The sequence below is a fragment of the Coturnix japonica genome, chromosome 1 (assembly GCF_054131305.1).
Source record: "Coturnix japonica strain WE chromosome 1, WE-NBRP24, whole genome shotgun sequence".
NCBI classification, from domain to species: Eukaryota; Metazoa; Chordata; class Aves; order Galliformes; family Phasianidae; genus Coturnix; species Coturnix japonica.
This window is the reverse complement of record NC_140663.1, coordinates 113776169-113798951: the sequence shown is the minus strand read 5'-3', so window position 1 is coordinate 113798951 and position 22783 is coordinate 113776169. Positions and strand designations below refer to the sequence as shown.

The following is a 22783-nucleotide window of genomic DNA, read 5'->3' as shown; positions in this document are numbered from 1 at the left end:
GACTCAACAGCGAACCCAAGCCATATTCCTTCAGCAAACAGTGCCACGTGCACGCAGTCAGTGAGAGGCTAAGGGCAGGATGCCAGAAGGTGAACATGCAACCACTGCTCTCCTGCTAACCATCTCTTCTGTAACTCACTTATCTGATGAAGTTAGAAGTGTTCTTCACAGTTTCTTCTTAAAAAAAAACAACTACAGAGTGAATTAATCTTTTAGAACTACTTAACTCTGCCTTTGCATACTTAGAAAATATGCAGCTGTCTCCTAGGGAGCAGAGATGTTTCAGTTTTAGAGCCTGGACGACAAGAACCTATTCTCATGCCTGAATCCCACCACACCGAGACTGACTGCAAAAACACACTGCAGGTAGTCTGCACAGATGCCACTGGTCTCCTGCTGTGCTCCACTCCTGCTCTGCTCCCCTCTGGAGAGCCTGTTTGGAATGTGAAGCAACCAGACAAATGGCCTCGGTGACAGCAGCTCACTCACAGCAGCCCTTTTCCTGAAGGGCCACCCAGTTTTTTCTCATAGCAAGAGTGGTGGGGAAAAAGTCTGGGATGCTCCAAGGAAAGAACAGCTGGGGACAGCCTGCAACTGCAAGGACAACTTGTGCAGTCTGAAGTCCATTCCCAAAGGGCCCCGTTGAAAGGACACGACAGGATCAGGCCAGACAAGCAATCCTGGCAAGTCTCATTCGGCCCTGGGGCAGCTGAGTGAGTTGCTTTACAGAAGAGAAAAAGTTGATAGTATTAGTCCCACAAAATAAATTGCTTGCAGGACTTATTATCGTCATTGTAATAAATGCGGTCTGCTTGTGGTATCTAAGAGATGTTAAAATCTACGAGGGGTTGAAGGCTCGAGTCATCAAGCAAAATGTCTTGAAGGCAGAAAGACAAGCAGCTCTGAAAACAGACTCTTGAAAAAGGCAATCAAATCCACAGGAGCATGTCAGTACTTGGGTCCTCCTCACAAAGCATTTTACAGCTCTAGCTTACAGTTTTAAAGTGTCACCACCAATCTCTCTATTGCACTCTGAAGTAGTCTGTAAACTAATTTTTTAACAAACAACAATTAACATTACTACAGCAAGGCTAGAAAAAGTCTATTATCTTCTTCCTAATCCCTTCTATGTCCCAGAAAGCATTCTATGGTTCAACAGATTTGTGGGGGAAACTATGGCACTGTTTCTTTTGCTTTCTGCACGCTTCCACTTGGATTGACATATTTCAGATGGTCAAAATAAGCAGCAAGTCCATCCACCTTAACAGCAAAGGGTGACCCAAAACACTAACATCCAAATTGGAGGTGACCTTAAGCCAACTGGTATTTGTGTCCTTCAGACATCTGACTATCCCCTCTTCCTAGTCATAGCTCAGCCTGGCAGAAGGCCTGGTTTCCTGCCCCTCAAGGAAGGGCCTTGCTGCTTGGCTCCAAATGAAGTCTCTTCCAAAGCCCTACTCCTGCTCATACTCTCCAGTTCCCCAGTGAAAGACATGCAGGGTTTCCCTCCCAGGGCAAGCACGCTCTCCCTTGAGGGAAACCCCTTCTGGTAAATGCTGCAAGAAAAAACAAGATTAAAGATGCTATATTGAGATTCATACAGCTATATACAAACCAGACTGTGTTTCAAGCTTCCCAATTTTCCCCACTGAGAGGTTTGTTGTGCAATCCCAAGGCTATTTTTAGTCAATTACGTAGAAAAACAGCATTCCAAATTGCCAGTGGATCTCTTGAAATAAGTATAATACGGCTTTCTGATGCCTAAGCCAAAATACATGGCACAGGTTTGTATGTCTTCTGTAAATGTTGCTAGGATATAAAAACTCATGAAGAAATCTCACATAAGGAAGGTGACCGTCCCTTCATGAAGTCATTTGAAAAATGTTCCCATACCCTCTGAAGATCTTCATATCAGTTACAGACATCACAGTTTCAAAAATAGTTCATAAATCAGAGTGAATTCAGCAGAGAATAGCAAATGGTTCATCAGCCACACTGGACCTAGAAATTAAAGGGTATTGCTTGGTCAGGCAACATACAGTGAGGGTGAGAAATTATTTAACACTCTCTGAGTGTTCATGAAGTCACTACATAGATAAGAGCAATGAAGAGGAAATAGAGGTTTCACTGTGTGACTCAATGCAGGTATACCATTTTTCTTGTACTCGCCTTCAGTAATACACTTTATACTTGTTCAGCTAACATTTATTTTAACTCGCTTTTCACCAATGAAAAAACCTTCCAGTTGGTTATACAAACTCTTTACCTACTGGAGCTCTTTCATGAGTCAACCCCAGTGCTCAATTCAAAGTGTAATTGTGGCATAATTATCAGTCATCCCACTCACACATAATATATTCTGGATCAAACATGCCATCGGTTAACACACAACCATCACAGCAGGCATGAGAGTCTTAAAGTCTTCATTTATGTGAACTGTAATTGCCAATTCACTGTGACATTTCGTTGCCGCAGTGGCCTTATGCTGATTCAGGCTGCATCCCATCCAGCAGTAGGTATTAGAGAGTAGAAGACGTGGTACTGGGGACTCCATCTCCAAACCAAACCAACCTCAGGAACTCACCTAAAGCTGCCTCTAGCTTGGTCCTGAGGAGACCAATGGCATCTGAATGGGCGCCAGTTCCCATGCTCCCAGGCTGCCCCAAGACATGAACCACAGAACAAAGCTGGGAGATCTGCCTCAAAAGCACATTGCTGCTGTGAACTAACACGCAAAGCAGATTCTTCCTTACGTACTTTTATGGAAATCATGAGACTTCAATTATCAGCCCTAAAAAGCAGAAGAAAAGCCCTCCACACAAATCACTATAATTTGCTCCGCCGATAAATTAATTGCTATTAAATACTATAACACGGTATAATTTTTATTTCACAGTAATCAAAACAATCCAAGAATGTGATTTGTACTTAGACCATGTAATTATTCAGAGTTAATAAGAATAGCACTAAGAATGGTACTGAGTGCTTCAGGTCAGCAAGCATTTGATTTTGGTTGGGCTACTCATGGACAACATGTGTGTAAGCATGGACTATGCAGAGCATCAATCTATCTACATCATCCTGCCAGGCTAGATGTGGCTCTGGGCAGCCTGGTCTGGTGGGTGGTAACCCTGCACATAGCAGGGGGTTTGAAACCAGATAATCTTTGAGGTTCTTTTCAACTCAGGCCATTCTATGAATCTATGATCTAGAACCACATCATCTAAACTGATCAGTAACATCACTTGCAAAATTCACTTATCTCCTACATGTACAAGTAAATGCTGCTTACTACTTTATTATCAGGATATATATATATTAGGTAAAATTATTTTAATCCAAAAGAGTACCATTTCAAAATATTAGAAGCATTCTTAGGTGTAAAATTTCCCCTTGGCTACAACATGCAGCGTGGCGGTCAGTAATGGTCACCTGGTTGGTAGCCAGCCAGCCATCCTGCTCCTTGCTCCACCACCCTACACTGAATGCTGCTGGCTGTGGGCACTGACAGCTGCAGCAGGTGATAGTGAGAGAGCCAAGCGCAGCCATGGAAAGCACCAAGTCTGAAGTTTCACACAGCTGGCAAGCACCATGGCTCTTTCAGATCTTCTATGTGTTTCAATAAGTATGGGGCCATCCATGTACTAAAATAACAGGTTCCTATGAGGCAGTTTTTCACACAGAGGGTGGCGATGGACTGGCACAGTTTGCCCAAGGAGGCTGTGGATGCCCCATCCCTGGAGGCATTCAAGGCCAGGCTGGATGTGGCTCTGGGCAGCCTGGTCTTGTGGTTGGTGACCCTGCACATAGCAGGGGGGTTGAAACTACATGATCTTTGAGGTCTTTTTCAACCCAGGCCATCATATGTTTCTATGATACAATTCTATTCATCAGGTGCAGGAGAATGAGTTTGCCAGTGAAATCCCTATTCCTGCTCATACACGATGCTAAAGTTCCCTGCTTCTGCATGCCTGTGTGACAGCCGAGTGGGTCTGACAGTAGTCAAAATGAAACGCAACAACAAAAAATAACCACAGAAACCCCCAAGCCTCCTTCTACTCCGGGCTGACGGCACAAGGCTTAAGGAAAGCACAAGACGAAGCCGACTTCCACGGCCAACACCGAAGGCACCGCCGCGAACGAGGCGGGAGCGCCGCAGACCAGAACCGGGTGCGGGGACCCGAGGAGGGTCTTTCGGTCCCGACCTACAGCTCCCACGCGTCCCAGCAACGGCGTCGAAGCGCATCAGCGCATCACGGCGCGCATCAGCGCGGACGACAGCAGCATCGCACCCCGCACGTTTCGTCCGTGCAGCCGCTTATTTACGAGTTCAGCAGAAAACGCAGCCGGTTGTTTTTATGTGGCTTTTTTTTTTTCTTTCCTTTTTCTTTTTTTTTTTTTTTTCTTTTGCCAGAGCAACTGAGAAAATGCTCCTAATAAGGCTCGCTGAAAGGAAGCGGCTTCTCAACGGCGCTAAGCCCTTGCGAAGGAAACAACAAAAAAAAGTGCTCGCTATCACCCGAAGCGCAGAGGACGGCGGGGCCGGGACAAGCAGCGCCCGGGGGTGCGGGGCAGCGCTGAGGCTGAGGCGGGCAGCCCCCAGACCTCGCTCCAAGCGCCTCCCGAGCGTGCCCACGGCTTTTTCTGCTGCGGTCCAACCCCGCGCACGGGACAGCCCAGGGGAGCAGCCCCCGGCGGCCCCCAGCCCGACGGCACCTGCTCGGGGCCGCCCCCCCGGAGCGGCAACCCGCAGCCGGCCCCGGCCCCGCACGGCACTCACCGCGTAGCGCAGCGCCGGCCGCTCGCCGAACACCGAGTCCCCCATGGGCGCGGGGCTCAGCTCCGCTCGGCTCCGCTCCTTCGGGGCTCCCGCCCGGCAGCCGCCGCTCCCGCCCCGCCCCGGCAGCCCCGGAGAGGAGGAGGAGGAGGAAAAGAAGGCGGAGAAAGGGGGCCCGCTCTCCGCCCGCCGCTCCGCCCGGCAGCACGGACACAGCCCCGACAGCGGCACCGCCGAAGGAGAACCCGGTGTCCAGGGTCATCCTCTTGAGTCGGGATAGAGGAATAAATACAACTCCCGTGTTTTAGTCGTTGTTTCTTTGATTGCTTTCTTGATAACGTGTGTTTTTTAAGGTGTGATTCCGGAGTCCCTGCCCACAACGGGAGTGGATGTCCTTGAGGTCCTCCCACCCCAAACCAATCTGTGAACCCACGATTCACACAGAAAAGGAAACAAATCTGAAATGAAAACTCTACTCTGCTGTGTTATAATTAGAAGCAACTTGCCCGGGGAGACTGCGGCATTGCCATCAATGGCAGTGTTTAAAAATACATAAACTTTGGGGAGCAGTGACCTAAGCGAGAACCGACCTCAGGCCTGGGCTGGGCCCGATCCTTCCATCTTTGTAATCACTCCTTGGTGCTTTGCAAAAACCCATCACAACCATATGTCCCCCATTTACTATGAGTCCTCCTTCATGGAAACAATGCATGTGAAATTAGTGACCTTCACTGTTTTAGACTTCAAATCTAGGCAAACAGGTTACCAGTGCTTTGCAATGCATGTAAACACAGGTAATAACTTTCTTTGACACATTTGGGTAAAAACTCAGGATACCTACCCAGAACACACAGCTTGAGGCAATGTTAAGCCAACATTCCTTTCCTCCTGCTGGTTAAGTGCCGTGCCCAGCAAACTATGGATCCTCCATAGCCTTTCATTTCCATTGTAGGGGATCTTTGAGGTTCCCATGCACAGGGAGGGTATTTTTCAGCTCACTTTGCCCTGGACAAAGTGCGGAATAAGTGCATTTATACACAAAACCCGCTGTTGTCTATTCATCTGTGCTACTCCTCTTCCTGAAAGATGAGGCAGGGAGCTACCTGAGCAATCAGTGCTGGAAAGCAGCACCTAACAGAAGCAAATATTATGAACTGAACGTTTCAAATCACCAGGCAAAAAATAAGTAAGCAAATAAATAAAAGGCAAGAGATAGAGAGGAGCACCCAGTTCTCCATCCTGAAGTTCTGCTTTTTACTTCTTTCAAGTGAACACTCCACACACGCCCTCTCCACTGAGTCCCAGTGCTTTTCCTCTGCATGGCAGCTGTGGCATCCAGCTGCAGGAAGCAGCAAAAAGCAGATGGAGAGGTGTGCAGTACTCCTACCCCCAGGCTGCATCACTGCCTGCTCTTTAGCACTGTCTGCTGGCTATGATCAACACAAAAGGGAACACAACACATCAAAGAAGGTTGGGATTAAAACCTGGGGGCCGTGTTTCAATAATCACTCCAAAATGAAAAGAAAAATATGAAAGACACAGAAATCCACAGCAAAAAAGATACAGGAGAAACAGCCTAGCAAAGGCAGAGGTGTGGAAGAAACAGAATAATCTGGGATAAGGCAGAAAAACAGAATAGCAAGATTACAAGAGAAGGACAACTAAAGGTGAGGTTTTTCAGGTTGAACTTGTCTGCCCTGGCAATTGCTTGCCACCGAGAAGCAGCCCAGTCTGTGACCCCCATGCATCTCTCCAACTTCTGTTGCTGCCTCTTCAGGTGCTCACTGCAAGGTAATGCAGCAGAATGAGCGCACTGTTTACTCCCACACAGCAGGCTGGGTCAGCTCACCAGGGAGATGCTGGTACAAAAGACTGTGGAAGCTTATGGGTTTTTTCAAGTATTTCCATACTTAAAATCATAAAGCATATGGTAAGTTCTGGGTTTCAGAACTGTAATAGTACAACACTCTTGTGTACCTAGCAACAAAGTGCAAAAGCTACTGCTAATTAGAGATGATGTGATCAATGGCCTGACCTTATGGCCAAGGAGTACTTGACTTCACATTTCATAGAATCATAGAATGGCCTGGGTTGAAAAGGACCACAGTGATCAAGTTTCAACCCCCTGCACTGTGCAGGGTCTCCAACCATCAGCCCAGGCTGCCCAGAGCCACATCCAGCCTGGCCTTGAATGCCTCCAGGGATGGGGCATCCACAGCATCCTTGGGCAACCTGTTCAGTGCGTCACCACTCTCTGTGTGAAAAACTTCCTCCTTGTATCTAACCAAAACCTCTCCTGTCTCAGTTTAAAACCATTCCCCCTCTATCACTGTCCACCCTCGTAAACAGTCATACCCCCTCCTGTTTATATGCTCTTCAAATATTGGAAGGCCACAGTGAGATCTCCTTCTAACTTTCTCTTCTCCAAGCAAAAGTCACAGCGTCTGGAGCACAGCCCTGATGTGCAATGAGCAGCTCCAGGCAGAGCTGTGCAACTCGGTTTCTTGCTATCACCTGCCCCTGTTTTAAGCCATTTTGCCCCTAACATTAACATGCTGATCCTTCACAGAACTTCAGTCTAACTTCTCCTTTTTCACCTTCATTTATGCTTTGTCCCCTGTATTCCTTCCAGTTTTCCTTCCTATTTTATTCACCTGATAATGGCTGTCCAATCGATGCGTGCAACTCACCTTAGAATGTGCACACCTCTTAAAAGTTCAGCTTCACACAACAGCATAGCAGGTCTTAAAAAGCTCTTACAAAGCATAATAGTTAACTGCCTGCACACCCACTCCAAGGCTACTCAATTAAGAAAAAAAAACATGTAAATCAGGTTGTTTTTTTTTTGTTTGGTTTGAGGGTTTTTTCCCCCATTAATTAATTTCCAATCAGTTTAATTGTACGAGTCCTTGCATTTTTTGTGTTTTCCATGGTTCCCATTGTGGTTGTTCTCTATGCTTCTTTAAGAAGCTACAGTGCATGTACCACCTGAAGATGTAACCTGCAGTAAAACCTTCTGTCCTTCTCTCCTATTTATCACTTATTGCTGACAACAGGAAACGAGATTGAACAATGTTTCAGCTATACTTTAATTGCTTCCAACCTAGCATCTGGTAAATGAGTAAGTGAGTTTTATAATGTTGATCATTGATAATGCCAGTTTTTGGGTTTGGTTTTTTTTTTCAGCATTGCTCTGCAGATCCAGTCCTTTCTCCACACTAATTGCACTAAAACAAAAGCAACCAGCCCCACAACTGCAGACAGCACGCAACTATGACACTGGAGAGGAACGACTTCTCTGTTTCTCCATTATGACTCCTGGAACAAGTGACTCAAGCTGCCCAATGTCACATCAGATGTGGTACAGAAAAGTCTCAAAATCCACTCTACGAAGGATGGGAAGACAGCTTGGTTCTTCCTCCCTAAATTTAAACACCTACAGTTGCTTCTCAGGTTATCACCATAGGCTTCCTTGCAATGTGGGAAGAAGCAGCAACATCCAATGAACAATTCCTGCCATTCAAAGTAGACGTCTAAAACAGGTCAAACAAATTGCTTCCCAGAAGTGCCTGCCCAGGATGCTCAGTGCAGATGTCTGCCTCTCAGAGTGGAGAGGGTCACACTGGGAGTTGCAAGGTATGGGCTCAGCTTTTTCATCTCACTCAGAACTTGCAGAAAGGGTCTTAAGAGACTCTCTATCTTGATTGTTTTTATTCCTGTAAACAGCAGTGCTTACCTGGTGCAAAAACAGTCCACATTTTCAGGTGAAAGAGCTTCAAACAAGCATGAAAGTCTTGTTTTGCTTGACCTTTCTAATAGCTTTATGAATGCAGCTTCCACACAGAGCTAGTTCCAAATCTGGAAAAGGCCTGCCTCTGTAGCTGCTGAAGCGAGGCCAAGCGTGATACTGGCAGCACACTTCCTCCTTAGGGAATCAGCACTTATCCCGGCCAAATGTTCATTTGGTCAGTTACAGAGTAAGACTATTTCCCAAAAAGAAGAGAGAGGAAAGACAACGGACAAGTAAGTGAAATGCACAGTCAATGGTGACATATCTGCATAAACAAAATAAATCCTATTTTAGAAGAATTTTATTACTATAATTTTCTGGATATCTGAAGCCCCTTTATATGAAATTTGGTGCACTGGAAGAGCACGACACCAGCACAGCTCTTAAGGCGTACAGGTACCCAAGTGTTACTCCTATCAGCAGCAAGGAAGCTGGAGTTTTATTCCTAGGGAGCCAATAGAAAGCAGCAGAGGTTGCATTCCTCAAACACAACCTCTCTAAGAGGTACAAGCAGAGAGCAATCATACCCTGTGCACACCCACATCATGATCCAGCACTCTCCAACTCTGCAAAGCTCATGAGAGGAAACCAGGGCCCAGACTTCTCATTCAGACCTGCAGGCTGCTCTGCAGAGAGGCAGGAGCAGCATCTGTTCTTAGGAGTGGCAATGCTAAGCCAATGCTAAGAGGAAGAGTCTTTCCTCCACCCTTCCCCACACCCACACATGGGGACAGCCAGTGTTTCCACTGCCTGACAGGCACTGTTTGAGAAGGAGCAATGCTCAAAATAGCCCCAAGGCCCAAACCAGCTTTTCTGGTAAGTATTCAGTAAAAGAGATGGACACTCACAGAAACCTCAAGCAAAATCTTTTCCATAAGGAAAGTCTGCTAGCACACACATCCCAGAGTGCATTAACACTGATGCCACTGGAATTTCACTCAGGTGTTCCATTCTCCTTACTACATTTACCATTTTTTCTTTTAATAAATCACTATATTCTTTAATTTCTAAGTCACTGGATGATGTTCTGTATGTGACACTGTACATTACTGCACTATTGGTTACCAGCAGCTTGGCAAGGAAACTTAATCTAAGATTCCTAGGTTAAAAAAATGATAAATTACTTCTCATTCCTTGTGTCTGCTCATTGTTCTCCAGCCATCAGTGAAAATTCAATATAATATCTTTAAGCTAAAACTCCAAGCTATCAACTTGTGAGTCAAATCTATGACCTGATCATGTAACATAAAATGGCTTTTCAACAAAGATTAACATTTACCCTCTGCAAACCACTATAATTCATTTGGTTTTTAGAGCTGGAGAAGAAATAAAAAGTATCCTGCCATATTTTTCTCTCCTCAGAGGCTGCCATTTAAATAAATGGGACCATCTCTGTTTCACGTGAAGATAAATGACATTTGGGCCTTTTTTTTTCTGTTGAGTTTTCCTTCCCAGTAGAAGGAGCCAAAAAGGCAGACAGGAATAAAGTGAAAAATAATAACGAAGGTGTGGGTGAAGAAGAAAAAGCAGCAAAATGGAAGCTTAGAGCTCCAAAAGAGCTTAAAGGACTTAAACATACAAACAAAAAGTCTCAGCAAATGTAGATGGGTAAACAAAAACTTGCAGGGAGATTTTTCTGGTTACTGAAAGTGGGCAAAACTCCATGCATTTCCTTCCTTGTTTATCTCCTTGCAACTCATGTTCGCTATAAGCTGCACCACTGGTCTGAGCTCTCACTATCAATTACCCTCCTATCTAAAATGTGTTCTGAGAACTGTAGAGGGAGAAGGGCACAATTTTCTTCCATTACATCTGACTTTTACAGAAATTGCAGCTATTCAAGAAAAATAACAACCACTAACTTGAAAAGAAATCAGCTCCAGACACATGATTTGCTCTCTGACTAGAAATAGAAATGCCTATTAACAACTGACAGAAGCAAGGGCTTCTGTCTAAATTTATCATATGGATATTTGTCAAGAATTTGGGAAGGCGAAGGGTTATTTCACATATCTAAAGATTACTCCATGCTGTTTTGTGGGTAGAATTGTTAAAATCCATGGGGTGTGCAGAGTAATAATGATAGAACAAATTCCCAAGAAGTAATCACAGAATCACAGAATGACCTGGGTTGGAAGGGACCTCAAGGATCATGAAGTTCCAACCCCCCTGCCTGGCAGGGCCACCAAACATACACATTTACTAGATCAGGTTGCCCAGGGCCCCGTCCAACCTGGTCTTGAACACCTCCAAGGACGGGGCATCCACAACCTCCCTGGGCAGCCTGTTCCAGGACCTCACTACTCTCCTAAGTAATGCAACTACTATAAGTTTGTTTTAATGCTGTCATCTGTAAATCAGTTTTCAAGACTGAAACAAGACCAGACTGCTGTGACCAACAACAATAATATTCGTAATTCTTAATAACTCTTCAAAAGAAGCCATTATTTACTAAGTTTCAGGGTATATCTGAAACGGTCCATGCATCAAGTTTTTGCAGTTGCCAATAATTTGGTTATCAGGTATGCTAATTGGCTTTGCACCATTGCACTCTAAACTTCAGCTGTAAATTAGAGTCAGGGCATTAATCATAGTATTCACAGGAGTTGGCTGAAGAGCTAATTTCCAGATGATAAGGAATCATGCTTTTCAAAATCTGACTCCCATCCGGCTGAGACCGAAGCCAGCATCTTAAAATTTCTTGTGAACTGTAAATTGGTACATGTTTTTTGAGCCAGAAAACAACAAATCATGAATCAGCCTCCTTGGGTACTGATACCACAACTGTTAACAACAAACCTGACACAAACTCTCCTTTTCTCCAAGCCTTGGGGGAGCTCCTGCAGAACCACCCTCAGAATGGCAGCCCTGGGGGCATCCCAGGACATCCCAGCTGCAGGGCAGGGAGCCTGGGAATCCAGAGGGCCAGTCTGAGAACTGCCAAGGAACTTGTATGTGCCACAGTTCTTCAAAGCCCTAAGGTCATGGCACTGGCACATGGTGTGGATGGGCCATATCTAGCCATGCCAGGCCCTGGCAGATGATCTGTCCCACTGCCCGTCCCACAGCCAGAGCCCAGCACAGTGCCACTACTATGCCAGGCAGCCTGCATCAGGAATGGGAACCTATGATTTTGGGTATCATCATGTCTTGGTCTGCATTGCTAAGTAGACTTGCCCAAAGATAAGCACTGTGCATCAGCCTCAGGCTTCGAGCTATTGAACAGTCCAGATGGGTTTTCTCGACATTGTAAACTCAGAGACTAGAGCCTGTTTGTAACCCAGGAAGAGTTTTCTTGTCTCCATTAAAAGTGGATTCAAAGAGTTTCAAATGAAAGAGCTGAAGGCCAGCAAACGGGCTTTTTTCATTGCAGCAAATTTCTACCAACTACTGTGATTAATGGCTTTTGAAATATCTGTTCTTTCTGATTTATAAAATGGAATCGCATGCTGTGAGTTCTTCATGAGGTAATTTAAACTTGTATACATAGCTGTCCACCACATCAAGAATGACTGATTTTACAGCATGTTCTAACAATATACATTCGCTGTATGGTTTCACTCTGAAGAACAGATGTGGTTGTGACACAGTGTTACAGGTGCTATTCATCTTCAAATTCAGATATGTACAGTAGGTGCCTATGCCCCATTGAAAGCCTATTCTATTGACACAGAAGTATTTGAAGAGCTAGTCTAAAGCAGTCTATATCAGTTTATAGTAGACATCACGTTTGACCCCTTGAATGGATTTCCAGACCCAACTGCATAGGCTATGTGCATCCACCAGTGGAAGATGCCATCACAGACACATGTACATGCAGATGTCTATAGCAGGTCTCTGTGCTACCCAAAGCAAAGAAGATGTTGCACATCTTTTCTCCTGAATAGTCTGTTTCAATCACCATGTGTTTCCAAAACAGAAACCAAAATGCACACAGGTTGGAACTTTGGGAAGGGATTTACAAGAAGGTTTATCTTATATGTCCAGGTAAAATCCCTTACCCTAAAGGGTTCACGCACAGGCCCAGTAAGTGCAGTGCACACTATTAAAAACAAAAACCGGTAAATTAGTGGAAAAGGTCCATCTGTTGCACTTCTGTTCTCTCTTGCAGAAGCCCTGACAGCACTTGCTGTCTTTAAGGCACAGTAATCAAGTCTGATGCATACCTTATCCAGGAATTAAATCTTGTGCCAAAAGAGATGTATGTAATGCCGAAGCATTACAGTGTGTTAGTACTAACAACTGCCTCCCATTTGTATTCAGTGAGAGGCTAAATCATCAAGGACTTGGGTGTCTGATTCTTACTGTTACCTGGAAACTGGAATTCTAAGAGCATGCATTGTTAAGAAAGTGATTTTAAAAAGGGAAAAGAAGCATGAAAGTATGACTCATAAGAAATACACCATCATCCAAGTATGTTTTCTCTGCTTTTCAAAGCTGTACTGATTTAAGCTGCACTATCCCTTGCTGCTGCACATACTTTTAATATCTCCTGGCTTGAGTGTAGTCATTCCTGTGTATCTCAGACTGGGGTTTTTCTCTTTGCAGGGGTGGAAGGAAGGTGAAAGCAGAGCACAGCCCACTGCCTCTTGTGTCAAGAGGTAGCAAAAGCTCTGCACTGAGCAATGACACTTCTGCTAATCAGGGAGGAGAAGATTCCCCTGGGCAAAATAGCTTGGGAACTGCTGGGTTGTATAAAGACTCTGGCCTATTCTCAGCCAATTGTTTTGGAACAAGGTAAGCTATGAATTGAAAGCACCACAGCTATTCCTTAGGAATCCCACACAAGCCTACTCTCATTGGGCAGCAAGTATGCCTAGCTCCTCTGTAAATTCTTCTGTGGTGACTTGTCCTGCTCTAACTGTTCTGGTGGAACATGCCTGTAGAACAGGCTTTGGAAAGCTTCCCTCTGATCCTCCACAGCTTTACTCTAGCTTGAAACTGATGCAATACCAAGGAAGTTAAAGCTGACACAGGGGAAAGTTGGAATAATGAAAGCACTGAAGCAGAGCTGCGCTCTTTTTCCTCCTCATTGTCCTTCTCCTTTGATTGAAAAGTTCAAGGGGAAAGAAAGTGTCGAAGTGGCTCCATGTGTGATTTGTGCCAGAAAGCTGTGAGCCAAACACCCGGCTGAATCTCGAGACTTACAGTTTGTACTGAAGATTATATTCCTAGGCTGCAGAAGTTTAAGACCATTTCTCCCCACTCAGCAGCTGGGGGGTATCAGTTCCTGCTAGACCAAGCAGCTACAGATGCTGAAAACACCACAGACTCCTAAGGAATTCATCCATGTAGGACAAAGAATTTAAGCTGTTTACAACTCTCTGGTCTCTAGTGTTTATTACTCTCCCCCCCCCCCCATAAAACCTGCCTCCATCTGGGGTATCTTGCAGTGACAGAGTTAATGAAAATCCGAGAAGCATTCCAAGGATAGCAATGCAGAATGAGAGCAACCTCAGCATTGTTTTGTTAAGATCTCAAATTGCCAATACGGCAAAATGAAGTAATGCACTCTGTCAACATGTAGTATGCTCTATAAATGGGATCACTTGTTCATCAGTTAGTAAAACATGCTGAAAAGCACTATTTGATCAGTCTTAGAGCAGCTGACTGCTTGCTTTAACTTCTTCCCTAAGATTTATTTGAAGCATGAAACTGCTGAAAGCCTCCGGTGAGTAAAAAGAGACAAAAATATCTCCAAAAAATAATTAAACATATTCACAAATAGACCCCTGTTTATGTGATCAGCGTTTCTTTACTGGTAAAATAAAAACTAAAGTCAGCTAAAGCTCTGACTGCTTAAAATTGATTTCCACGGGTTTCGGGATTCTTTCATAAAACTGTTACATCTTTTACAAAAAGAAATTGACTTTATTAGTTAACTTGGAAACCTCAGACATATTTCATACATTTACAGACAGCTTCCAGATTGAATTTTGCTGATCCAGGCTTCTTAGCTGAAGTTTATGGAGCCGGACTTGTCATATGAGCTATGTCTATAAGCCCCAGGTAAATATACACGGGGTTCGCGTTGTTAGAGAAAGTGTTTTTTACTCTTCTAAAAAACATTAAGTTAATCTTAAGCAAAAACAAAAGTTCATTCAGTACATTTTGTATTTGTTGTTTTTGATCCATTTTGGGAAGCATTTTTCCTTCCACAGCCCTACACTATCCCTGCTTCTCTCCAAGCCACTTTAACCCTTTCATTTCTTTTGCCATGCTCTGCTTCACTGTCTCTGTTTTCTGAGCTACAAACAGTTGGATGGCACAGATGGAGGAAAGGAAAAAGGGGGGTCAGCTATTTCCTTCTCCTTCCTCCTCACCAGCAGCCCTCATGCCTTCACTTCCCTGCATACCTGCTTTAAGTCAAGCCTCACACAAGGTTGGCCCTGTATTGCAAAGCCCCTTTAAAAATGTGATTTTCCACTGGTATAGCTGAAGAACCGGTGTGGGTGCAATTGCAGGGATAGAATAGATACATTTCATTTCCTGTTCCATTCAAATTGCTAAGAATATCTATAATCACTTTATAAGGATTATCACTGTGGCTATAATAACAGGGTTCCACAATTTTCACTGTAGATGAAGACGTACTTTGTAAACTCAATAGCCCAAAGAATACCCCTTTATTTAAGATTTAAGTTTATTGATGATATTTCAATGAAAAGTAAGATAAAAAATTACCCATAAAATCCAGACCGATGTACGCAAAGAGAAGATACCAAGGCCAGGAGTCAAAGGATCTGCAGATTTTCCTGGGCCTGGTAGCAAGGTGACCCTCCCCCAGTGTCATGGTTTTGTGAACAAATGCTCTTGGTATTGTGTTACTTTATTCAAAATCATTTGTGAAACATTCAAAGTGCAATACAAATCCCTCTCTTGCACTTTGTTTAGTCACAAGCTGCTGACAGTGGCTGTGTTTCAAGGTAGCAGCTAAGTACTCACATATCTTTGAGTATGCTTGTAGTCCAGAAATTGTTCATATTTCTAAAACTCTGTACATGCTTAAATGTTTGCCTAAATCTAAGTCAATTTTGATTATGTTTTTTTTCCGTGATTATTCATGAATCATTAGGGTAGTGTGGTGAACTCTTGGAAATGATAACTCTAGGATTCTGCGTGTTCTTTAGTAGAAAAATACTCCTGAACCAGCAGCAGAGTATGTTATAAACCTCTGGGTTTCACAGGCTCTTCTACCTGCTGCCTCTAAGATGACCTTGTGTCCAGGTAATGTTCTCAGATGGAGAAGCCATCTCTCAGACATATTATTTCAATTAGTTGGAAAGCCATGGCAACATTTCAAGCAGGAATAGCTTCCACATTACCTCCTCCCTCCTGCTGTCATGACCATTTATCAGTTCTTCTGGATTCACCTCTTAAATATGATTCAACAGCAAAATGTTTTGCTCTCCATTGTGAGACGAGTAATTATTTCACTGGTGTAGCACAGTGAGTACTGCAAGAAGTAACAGAGCACAAACCATGGCATCCACTGGATGGACACTAACAAAACAGGGCAATTCTGTTGCTTGAGTGTTGTCATGACACATAGACCTACATTCTATTATTTTCTGTGGGGATCCAACCAAAACAAACGTGGACAGACTGGCAGCAGAAGGGAGGAGAATACTGTATGTGCAGCAAACAAGCAACTAGAGCCATAGATGACCCCCAGCCAGATCACAGCATTCTTTGGGAGCGCTTACATTACTCAGAGCTGTTTCTGATTATTTTCTTAACAAAACTTTGCAAGCCTTTTTGAGTGGGGGAAAGGACACTGATGTTCCCCTCCCTGTTTTTAAAATTCACACTAAGTTTTGTGATTAGATCTCTATTAGAAAACCTTTAAGGTTCCTCAAGGTCTAAGCTTTGGGACTTTTTTAGATGACTTTGTTCTTTTTGTTTTAATTGTCACGCTTACTCTTAGTTGTGTATTATTATATGAGCAATATAATGATGGCAAAATTGGCAATATTTTAATTAAATGATGAGATATACACAAAGGAAAGGAATCTGAACAAATCAATGTTCTTTTCATTTAAATTCAGAAGTTAAATCCAAATGCTTAAGTAAGCTTGACAGTAGCTATCATTTCATCTGCAAGCAAATTCTTTTCTACAGCACTGGAACATAAAGACACTGCCAGTATGCGGATAAGCACTCTGCATTATACAAAGCAGCAGTGCATTGAAGCCTCATGTTGTAATGGAAAATCTAGATCTAAGATCTGGAAAGGAATGATAGAGGAGGAAAAATGTAGTTACCATTTGTAGCACAGTTGGTGGGATTTTTTTTTCCAAGTGAGGTCAGGGAAACACATTGGATAACTACATTTATGAGGCTCCTCCTATGCCAGCACAATAGAGACCAGCCCATTGTTCTCAGGGCAGTTGATAAACTATGTTCTGTTCAAAGTTAGGTGGCCATTGTCCCCACGTCACTGAGAATGGAGTTTATCTTAGTGGATTACAAAAAAACAAACAAGTTCCTCACTTAATGAGAAAGCCATGAAAAGCTACTGTATCTATGTGATACGCTAAACAAACAGTATGTGCCATATACTGCCCTGCTGCTCTACGCTTCTCAAACACTGCTACCACTGAGACTCTGTGCAGAATCACGGTGCATTTAACCCATTTGGTATCAAGATGACAGATGGAGGGTTTTCCTGCATCCCTCTGCTACAAGCTCCTTGTGGGGAGGCTGCTAACTGGAAGGACACTTAATGGTGGATCGATTAATCAAAATAGTGGAAAATTAAAAGAGGAATCAATTTTCTGTCTGATTGACTCGCCCTCAGGTCACTCAACTGCTGTAAATGATGTAGGGCAGTGAGAAGAATGAATGGCTATGGGCCTTTCAAAAGCGGCCAGCAATTAAACTGAATTAAATATATGTGCAACTCGATTTGCTCTCCTGAAACCCCATACATTCAGGGTTTATCATTCCTAGAAGAGGTTACATTCATTGTTGCTTTCCTTCTGTACAAGAAGACAGGCCCCTGTCAGCACCAGCAAGCATTTTTCCCGTGCAGTATGTAACTGCACTGCAGAATTCCCTATTTCAGCTCCAAGAGGCAGGAGTGAAAATGTGTCCTAAATGCAAATAGACAAGTTCCCAGGCATCTCTGGATATTAAAAATAAATAAATAAATTGCTACAAACATTGTCTAGTTCCAAAGAGCCTAAACCACTAACTAATGGTTAATCCTTAAATCCTCTACTATATCTTTAGTGACTGGCTCCTGCCTACCACAGAAAAGAATGGTGTTGAGGCTCCTCCTGAGTTGATCTGGCATGTGACCACTGGTCTTAGCCATACACACATCTCGCAGGAATCCCCACCTCATCCATAATCAGTGAGACCCTTGCAGGAAATGGCAGCACTATCATTTGCATCATCGCCATATCGCTAGTGAAGGTCTATAAACTCTGAACTCCTCTAGAAACATCTGTTTGCTAAAGGATGACTGAAAAGGGGAGGAAGAAGAGACCACTGAGCCAAATGCCTTTAAAAAGAAATACAGAGCAGGAAAAATACAGTGACTGCTGAAACATTTCCGTTTGGGTCAAAGAGGAAAAACAGAATCAGCAAAGGTGACATTTTTTATATTACCCATGATGAAGAGAGGCAAACCGGGGTGAAGCAGTGCCTGATAGATGCTTCCAGCCCTCACAGGCATTGCCAGGTGCCCACAAGTGTCACTCAAACCCTGGTGTGCCCCACAAGCTGTCCCCCTCCATCCCACTCCAGGTGTGAGCCACAACAGCAGGCTGGCTGGGAACAGTGGTCCCTGCAGGAGCTATATGGAGCAGAATGCAGCAGGAGGAACAAAAAGGACAGGCTCTGCTGACAGATTTGGCACCCACAGCTGGCAAAGCACACACGTATCAAATGGGAAGGAGAAAGGCAGCCCTATATTTAGCCAAGAAAAAGATAGGCCCTCTTAAGACACGCTCACTGTTCTGAAAGGTTAAAACAAAGCAAAGCCCTCCAGTCTCCACATTCCTGTTCTGTCACCACCTTTCTGCTCCCTGGCCTGCATGGGAGCTTCCACTTGCCCTGCTGGAGCAGCCCTGACACCCAGAGCCCCACGCTCTTCCAAATTACATCTGGAAAGAAGCCCCGTGGTCTGGTGATGTTAGAATTAACCACTATGCTGCGATTACTCAGTCTTGGTCCACTTTAAGCTGCATTTTGACTCAAAGTCTCTAGAAACAGAAGAGCATTTCCTTAACCCATCTCACTGCAGAGCTTTTAAGTCATGTAATCATGCAGCCCACTGAAGGCACAGACCCAGACCAAAATCTACCTGTTCCATTTTAAAGTTACTTTTGCTCTGCCTTGAGGAAGGCAGATTCAGCAAAGCCATGCAGCGTACATCACAGCTTTACTCCTTGTTTTCCACTGACACATTTTTCCTCCGCCCTTCCCAAGAGCCCACAGCAGTGAGGCGAAGGGAAGGGGGAAAACTGCAGTACTTTCCCTTTTCTGCTGGGACTGGTTCAGGAGAGCCTTAAAGAGTGGAGATGCCACATTTTGGTGCTGGAAAGAAGAAAGGCACTTTTGGGAAGAGAAGGCAGGTAAGAAGTCCTCCATTTGTTCAGCTCTCTCATGCTGCTGTGACTGGACAGGCTTCAAGATCCACATTTGTCCCTGGATGTCCCAGCCCCAAGCAGTGAGGTGTGTTCACAGGGTGAAGATGCAACTTTACAGAGAAGCTGGCTGAAATCAGGGATCATCAGACACTCCTGTGGAGGCAGCCATGGCAGGGCAGGCAGATCCTGTCCTCTCCAGTGAGAGATCTGGGGATAGCCAGCATGGCTGCAGTCCCTGCCTTGCCAACACTCAGCACTGGCACATGGGAACATCTCCTTCACCCATGTGAAACAGGTACAGAGCTGCTGGGATAAACCTTCACCTTCACCCAAAAGGTTGAGAATTTCTTTCTGCCTAACTGACTATTAATGTCAATTAACAACAGAAAGCCTGAACATTTAGTAATTTTCTCAATTTAATGTAGTCTCCTGACAAAAGAGGGGGATGGCAAGCACTTACTGGAACAATGTTGTGTTCTTCAGATTTTCCACAGAACCTAGTCACAACCAACCGCTCCAAGTGCTAATCTCATTCTGAATGCACCAAGCTCCAGAAATGATGTAAATTTTTCTTTTCTTCACGCCTTACATATTTTTTCTTAAAATACAGTTCAATTCACCCTATTTTTTATTGGCTTATTTCTTTGGTCACTGGTCCCTTGCAGTAGTTTTTTTCTCTCTTTCAATAATTTCCTGTCAACCCTCTACTCTGTGTATTGCCAGTTCTATCTGCCTTCTCACTAATACTTTCCTAAGCCTAATATCATTTTCCTAACTTTTTGGACTATCTCTTTCCCTTGTTCACTGAACAATCTTTGGATATGTTCTTTCTTTCTTTCTCCATAGAGTATTCCTGGTCTCTGCTGTGTTGTTCAGCAAGAAATCATCATTGAGGACTTAAAAGGAACACAAGGAATAAATACAACTCAGAACCATCACCATGACATATAATAATCCAAGCATACGTCAAGGACACAGACATGCACACAAAAAATCCCCCACTGCACACAGCGTTAAAATCATGAAATTACTTTACTATACACCATCTGCAAGCTCTGTTTTAACATTCCACAAGCTTTACATAAAAGACTGAGGAGAATGCAAAACTGAGCCCCTATGGGGAAGAACTGGATTAAAAAGTAGCAAAAACATTAGGAGCCTTACCCAGAACAGCATTTCCACAAATTGCACTGGGGTGTGTTTAATTTGTTCTCTATTAACACCCAGATCCCGATCCCCACTGCTATTATATGTAAGTATTTTTTTTGCTCTGGATTTTGATTGATAACAATTTGGCTTGGAAATTTTTTTCCCCACTCAGTTTCATCGCCATAACTTCATGACATTGAATTTCCTCTTGGAAATAGCATGTTTTGCACTAACTCTTCATGTCCTTTGGCAGGTTCAGTGCTTCAAAGCTATAACCTTCCACAAATTGCAATAATAATACTCATCTAAAATTCCAAATAATTCATGAAAGCAAAATAAAGTAATTAAAAAATACAGATTTATCCTTGATGCAAAGGTATTTGCATAAATGTCTTCATTAATTCCTAAACTCAGTCTCCAATTAATATCCACCATGAATTTCATATCATCTACCTTGTTAAAGTTGCTTCGGAAATATAAAAGCTTCACATAATTTGCATTTCTAGAAATGCACATTCCCCACTGCATATAAACCAGTTATCATTTGAACACTTACAGAATAATCTCTTTATTTGTTTTTCATCATGAGAGATACTGAAGTGAGACTAACTGACCAGCAGCTCCCTGGATTGCTATGAAAAAGAGATCGCAGCAGAAATACATGCCAGATTTTTCCCTTACTGCATCACCTGAATGTCTCTGCTTCTCCCTTCAGGTCACTCAAGTTCACATCTCCAAGTCTAGCTTATCCTAAAGCGATTTGCCTATCTGGAGACTCAGGAGTTTCTTATAATGAACAACAAACAATACACTGCTTGTCCTCATTAAAGCACTGTGCAGACATCGGCACTATCTGTGCTCTAGGGCTGGGAGCACGGAATGGTTGCAGCTGGGTGTTCCTCAACACCAGCACTCGACCCTCCAAGCCAACGCTGGCTCCCATGACAGTGTGGACAACCACACCAGCCCCACGCACTGTTTCTGACATACTGTATGATGAGAGGAGGCTTCACCAAACGAAGAGCCCTTCTCAAGTTTGGCAGCTCAGGAGTTACTCTGCTATGTCCCTCACATCATAAAATGTCTTTGGTGGTTGGTAAGACTGGGAGGGCAGTGACATTACCAGGGTTAAGGCCTCGTTGATGCACAAGATATTGAAAGCAAATCCTGCACCTGCACCACAGTTTGCACTCCCCTAAATGCCCTCATCCTGCAGCCATGGGCAGTGCCAGGGGCAAGAACTCGTTGATCCAGCACTGCTGCCAAACTCCTCGCACTGTGGAGCTGCAGTCCAAAATATACAGTATTTAATCGCAAAACTTGCTTAGGCAGCTGCTCTAAGGGAGAGACAAGTTGCTTACACACACGCATAGTCCTGAATGACATGTCTTATGTGGACTTCAAGATGCCTCGTAAATATCTGAGCTATCTAAAACCAAATATTATTTAAACCAGCTAAGAAGTAACCACATCTCTAAGCACGGGAGCTCCAGTTTACATGCATCAGGACCAGGGAGTGGGCACTGACATCCACCATCCATGCTGCACAAATGCAGGCAGCAAAGAAAGCTGAACAGCATCTGAAGCAACTTCTTGGCCACCACACTTTCAGTCCAATGCTTTAAAGTAAATTGAAATCACAGTATTATATGCTTACTGGCAGGGCATTATGCTAAAGTGTTCCTGTTTCACTTCACCAAATGTAAGTAAAACATATCTACATTGCGTTGAAAGGTTTTCTGAGTGCACATTCATTTAAAGGCAGCTACGTTGCCATCTCTATAGGGAACAGAGCTTTGAAACTGAGGACACAACACATCACTTCTGATTCCCTGAAAACCTTGGTTCTGGATCAGAGCTCTCCTTTGGACCATGGAGTACTTTCAACATCTAGTTCCCCTCCTTGTACATGGTTCTTTTTCTTTGCATATCAATTCTTTCCATTATGTTTCAACATGAATCAGAAGCTTAAATAGCACTTTTCTATTATGTCCTTCTAGTTATGATTTTTTAAAGTTTCATTTCACTTTTTTTCTTCCTCAAATACTGTTCGGCATCAAAATATTGTTGTAGCCTGGAGAAAGCATCTGGTGAATTTACACAGCGTCAAGATGGGCCTGGGTTTGAACTCAGAGGGAGAAACTCTTGATGCATTTCCAGACTATACAATTCTTTTTAGTCAGGTCTCTTGAGTTTCTGAAAAAGACAACTTTCCCAGGCTCCACATGTTTGTGAGATGTACCAAAAGAAAGCACCCAGACTTTCTGAGAGGTAAGGTGGTGATTACACAACTTTCAGCACATACTGAAAGCTGATTCCACAAACTAATATTGCTTTTGGCGTCACACAGAGTTCTTCACAAGGCCTTCTGAGGAGAAAGCAAGCACTGGAAGATGAAAGTTTTTAATACAGCTTGTGAAGAAGAGAAATATGGAGTTGAGAGAGGAATAGAATCATAGAATTACAGGG

At 43.7% G+C, this 22783-nt stretch overlaps 1 protein-coding gene across 3 annotated transcripts in view; it reads right to left on the bottom strand.

Annotated features, from left to right (window-relative positions):
- ARHGAP6 (Rho GTPase activating protein 6) overlaps positions 1-22783 on the bottom strand; it is a 281961-nt gene that overhangs the window by 146736 nt on the left and 112442 nt on the right. Inside the window, exon 1 of one of the 3 annotated variants that reach the window (XM_015887055.3) lies at positions 4781-4939. The exons of 1 other annotated variant lie outside the window; for it this stretch is intronic. In XM_015887055.3, the coding sequence (XP_015742541.2) occupies positions 4781-4825 (45 nt within the window). In that variant the 5' untranslated portion in view covers positions 4826-4939. Of the gene's footprint in view, positions 1-4780; positions 4940-22783 lie in introns of those variants that run through there. One more of the 3 variants, XM_015887045.3, reaches the window with a different exon arrangement.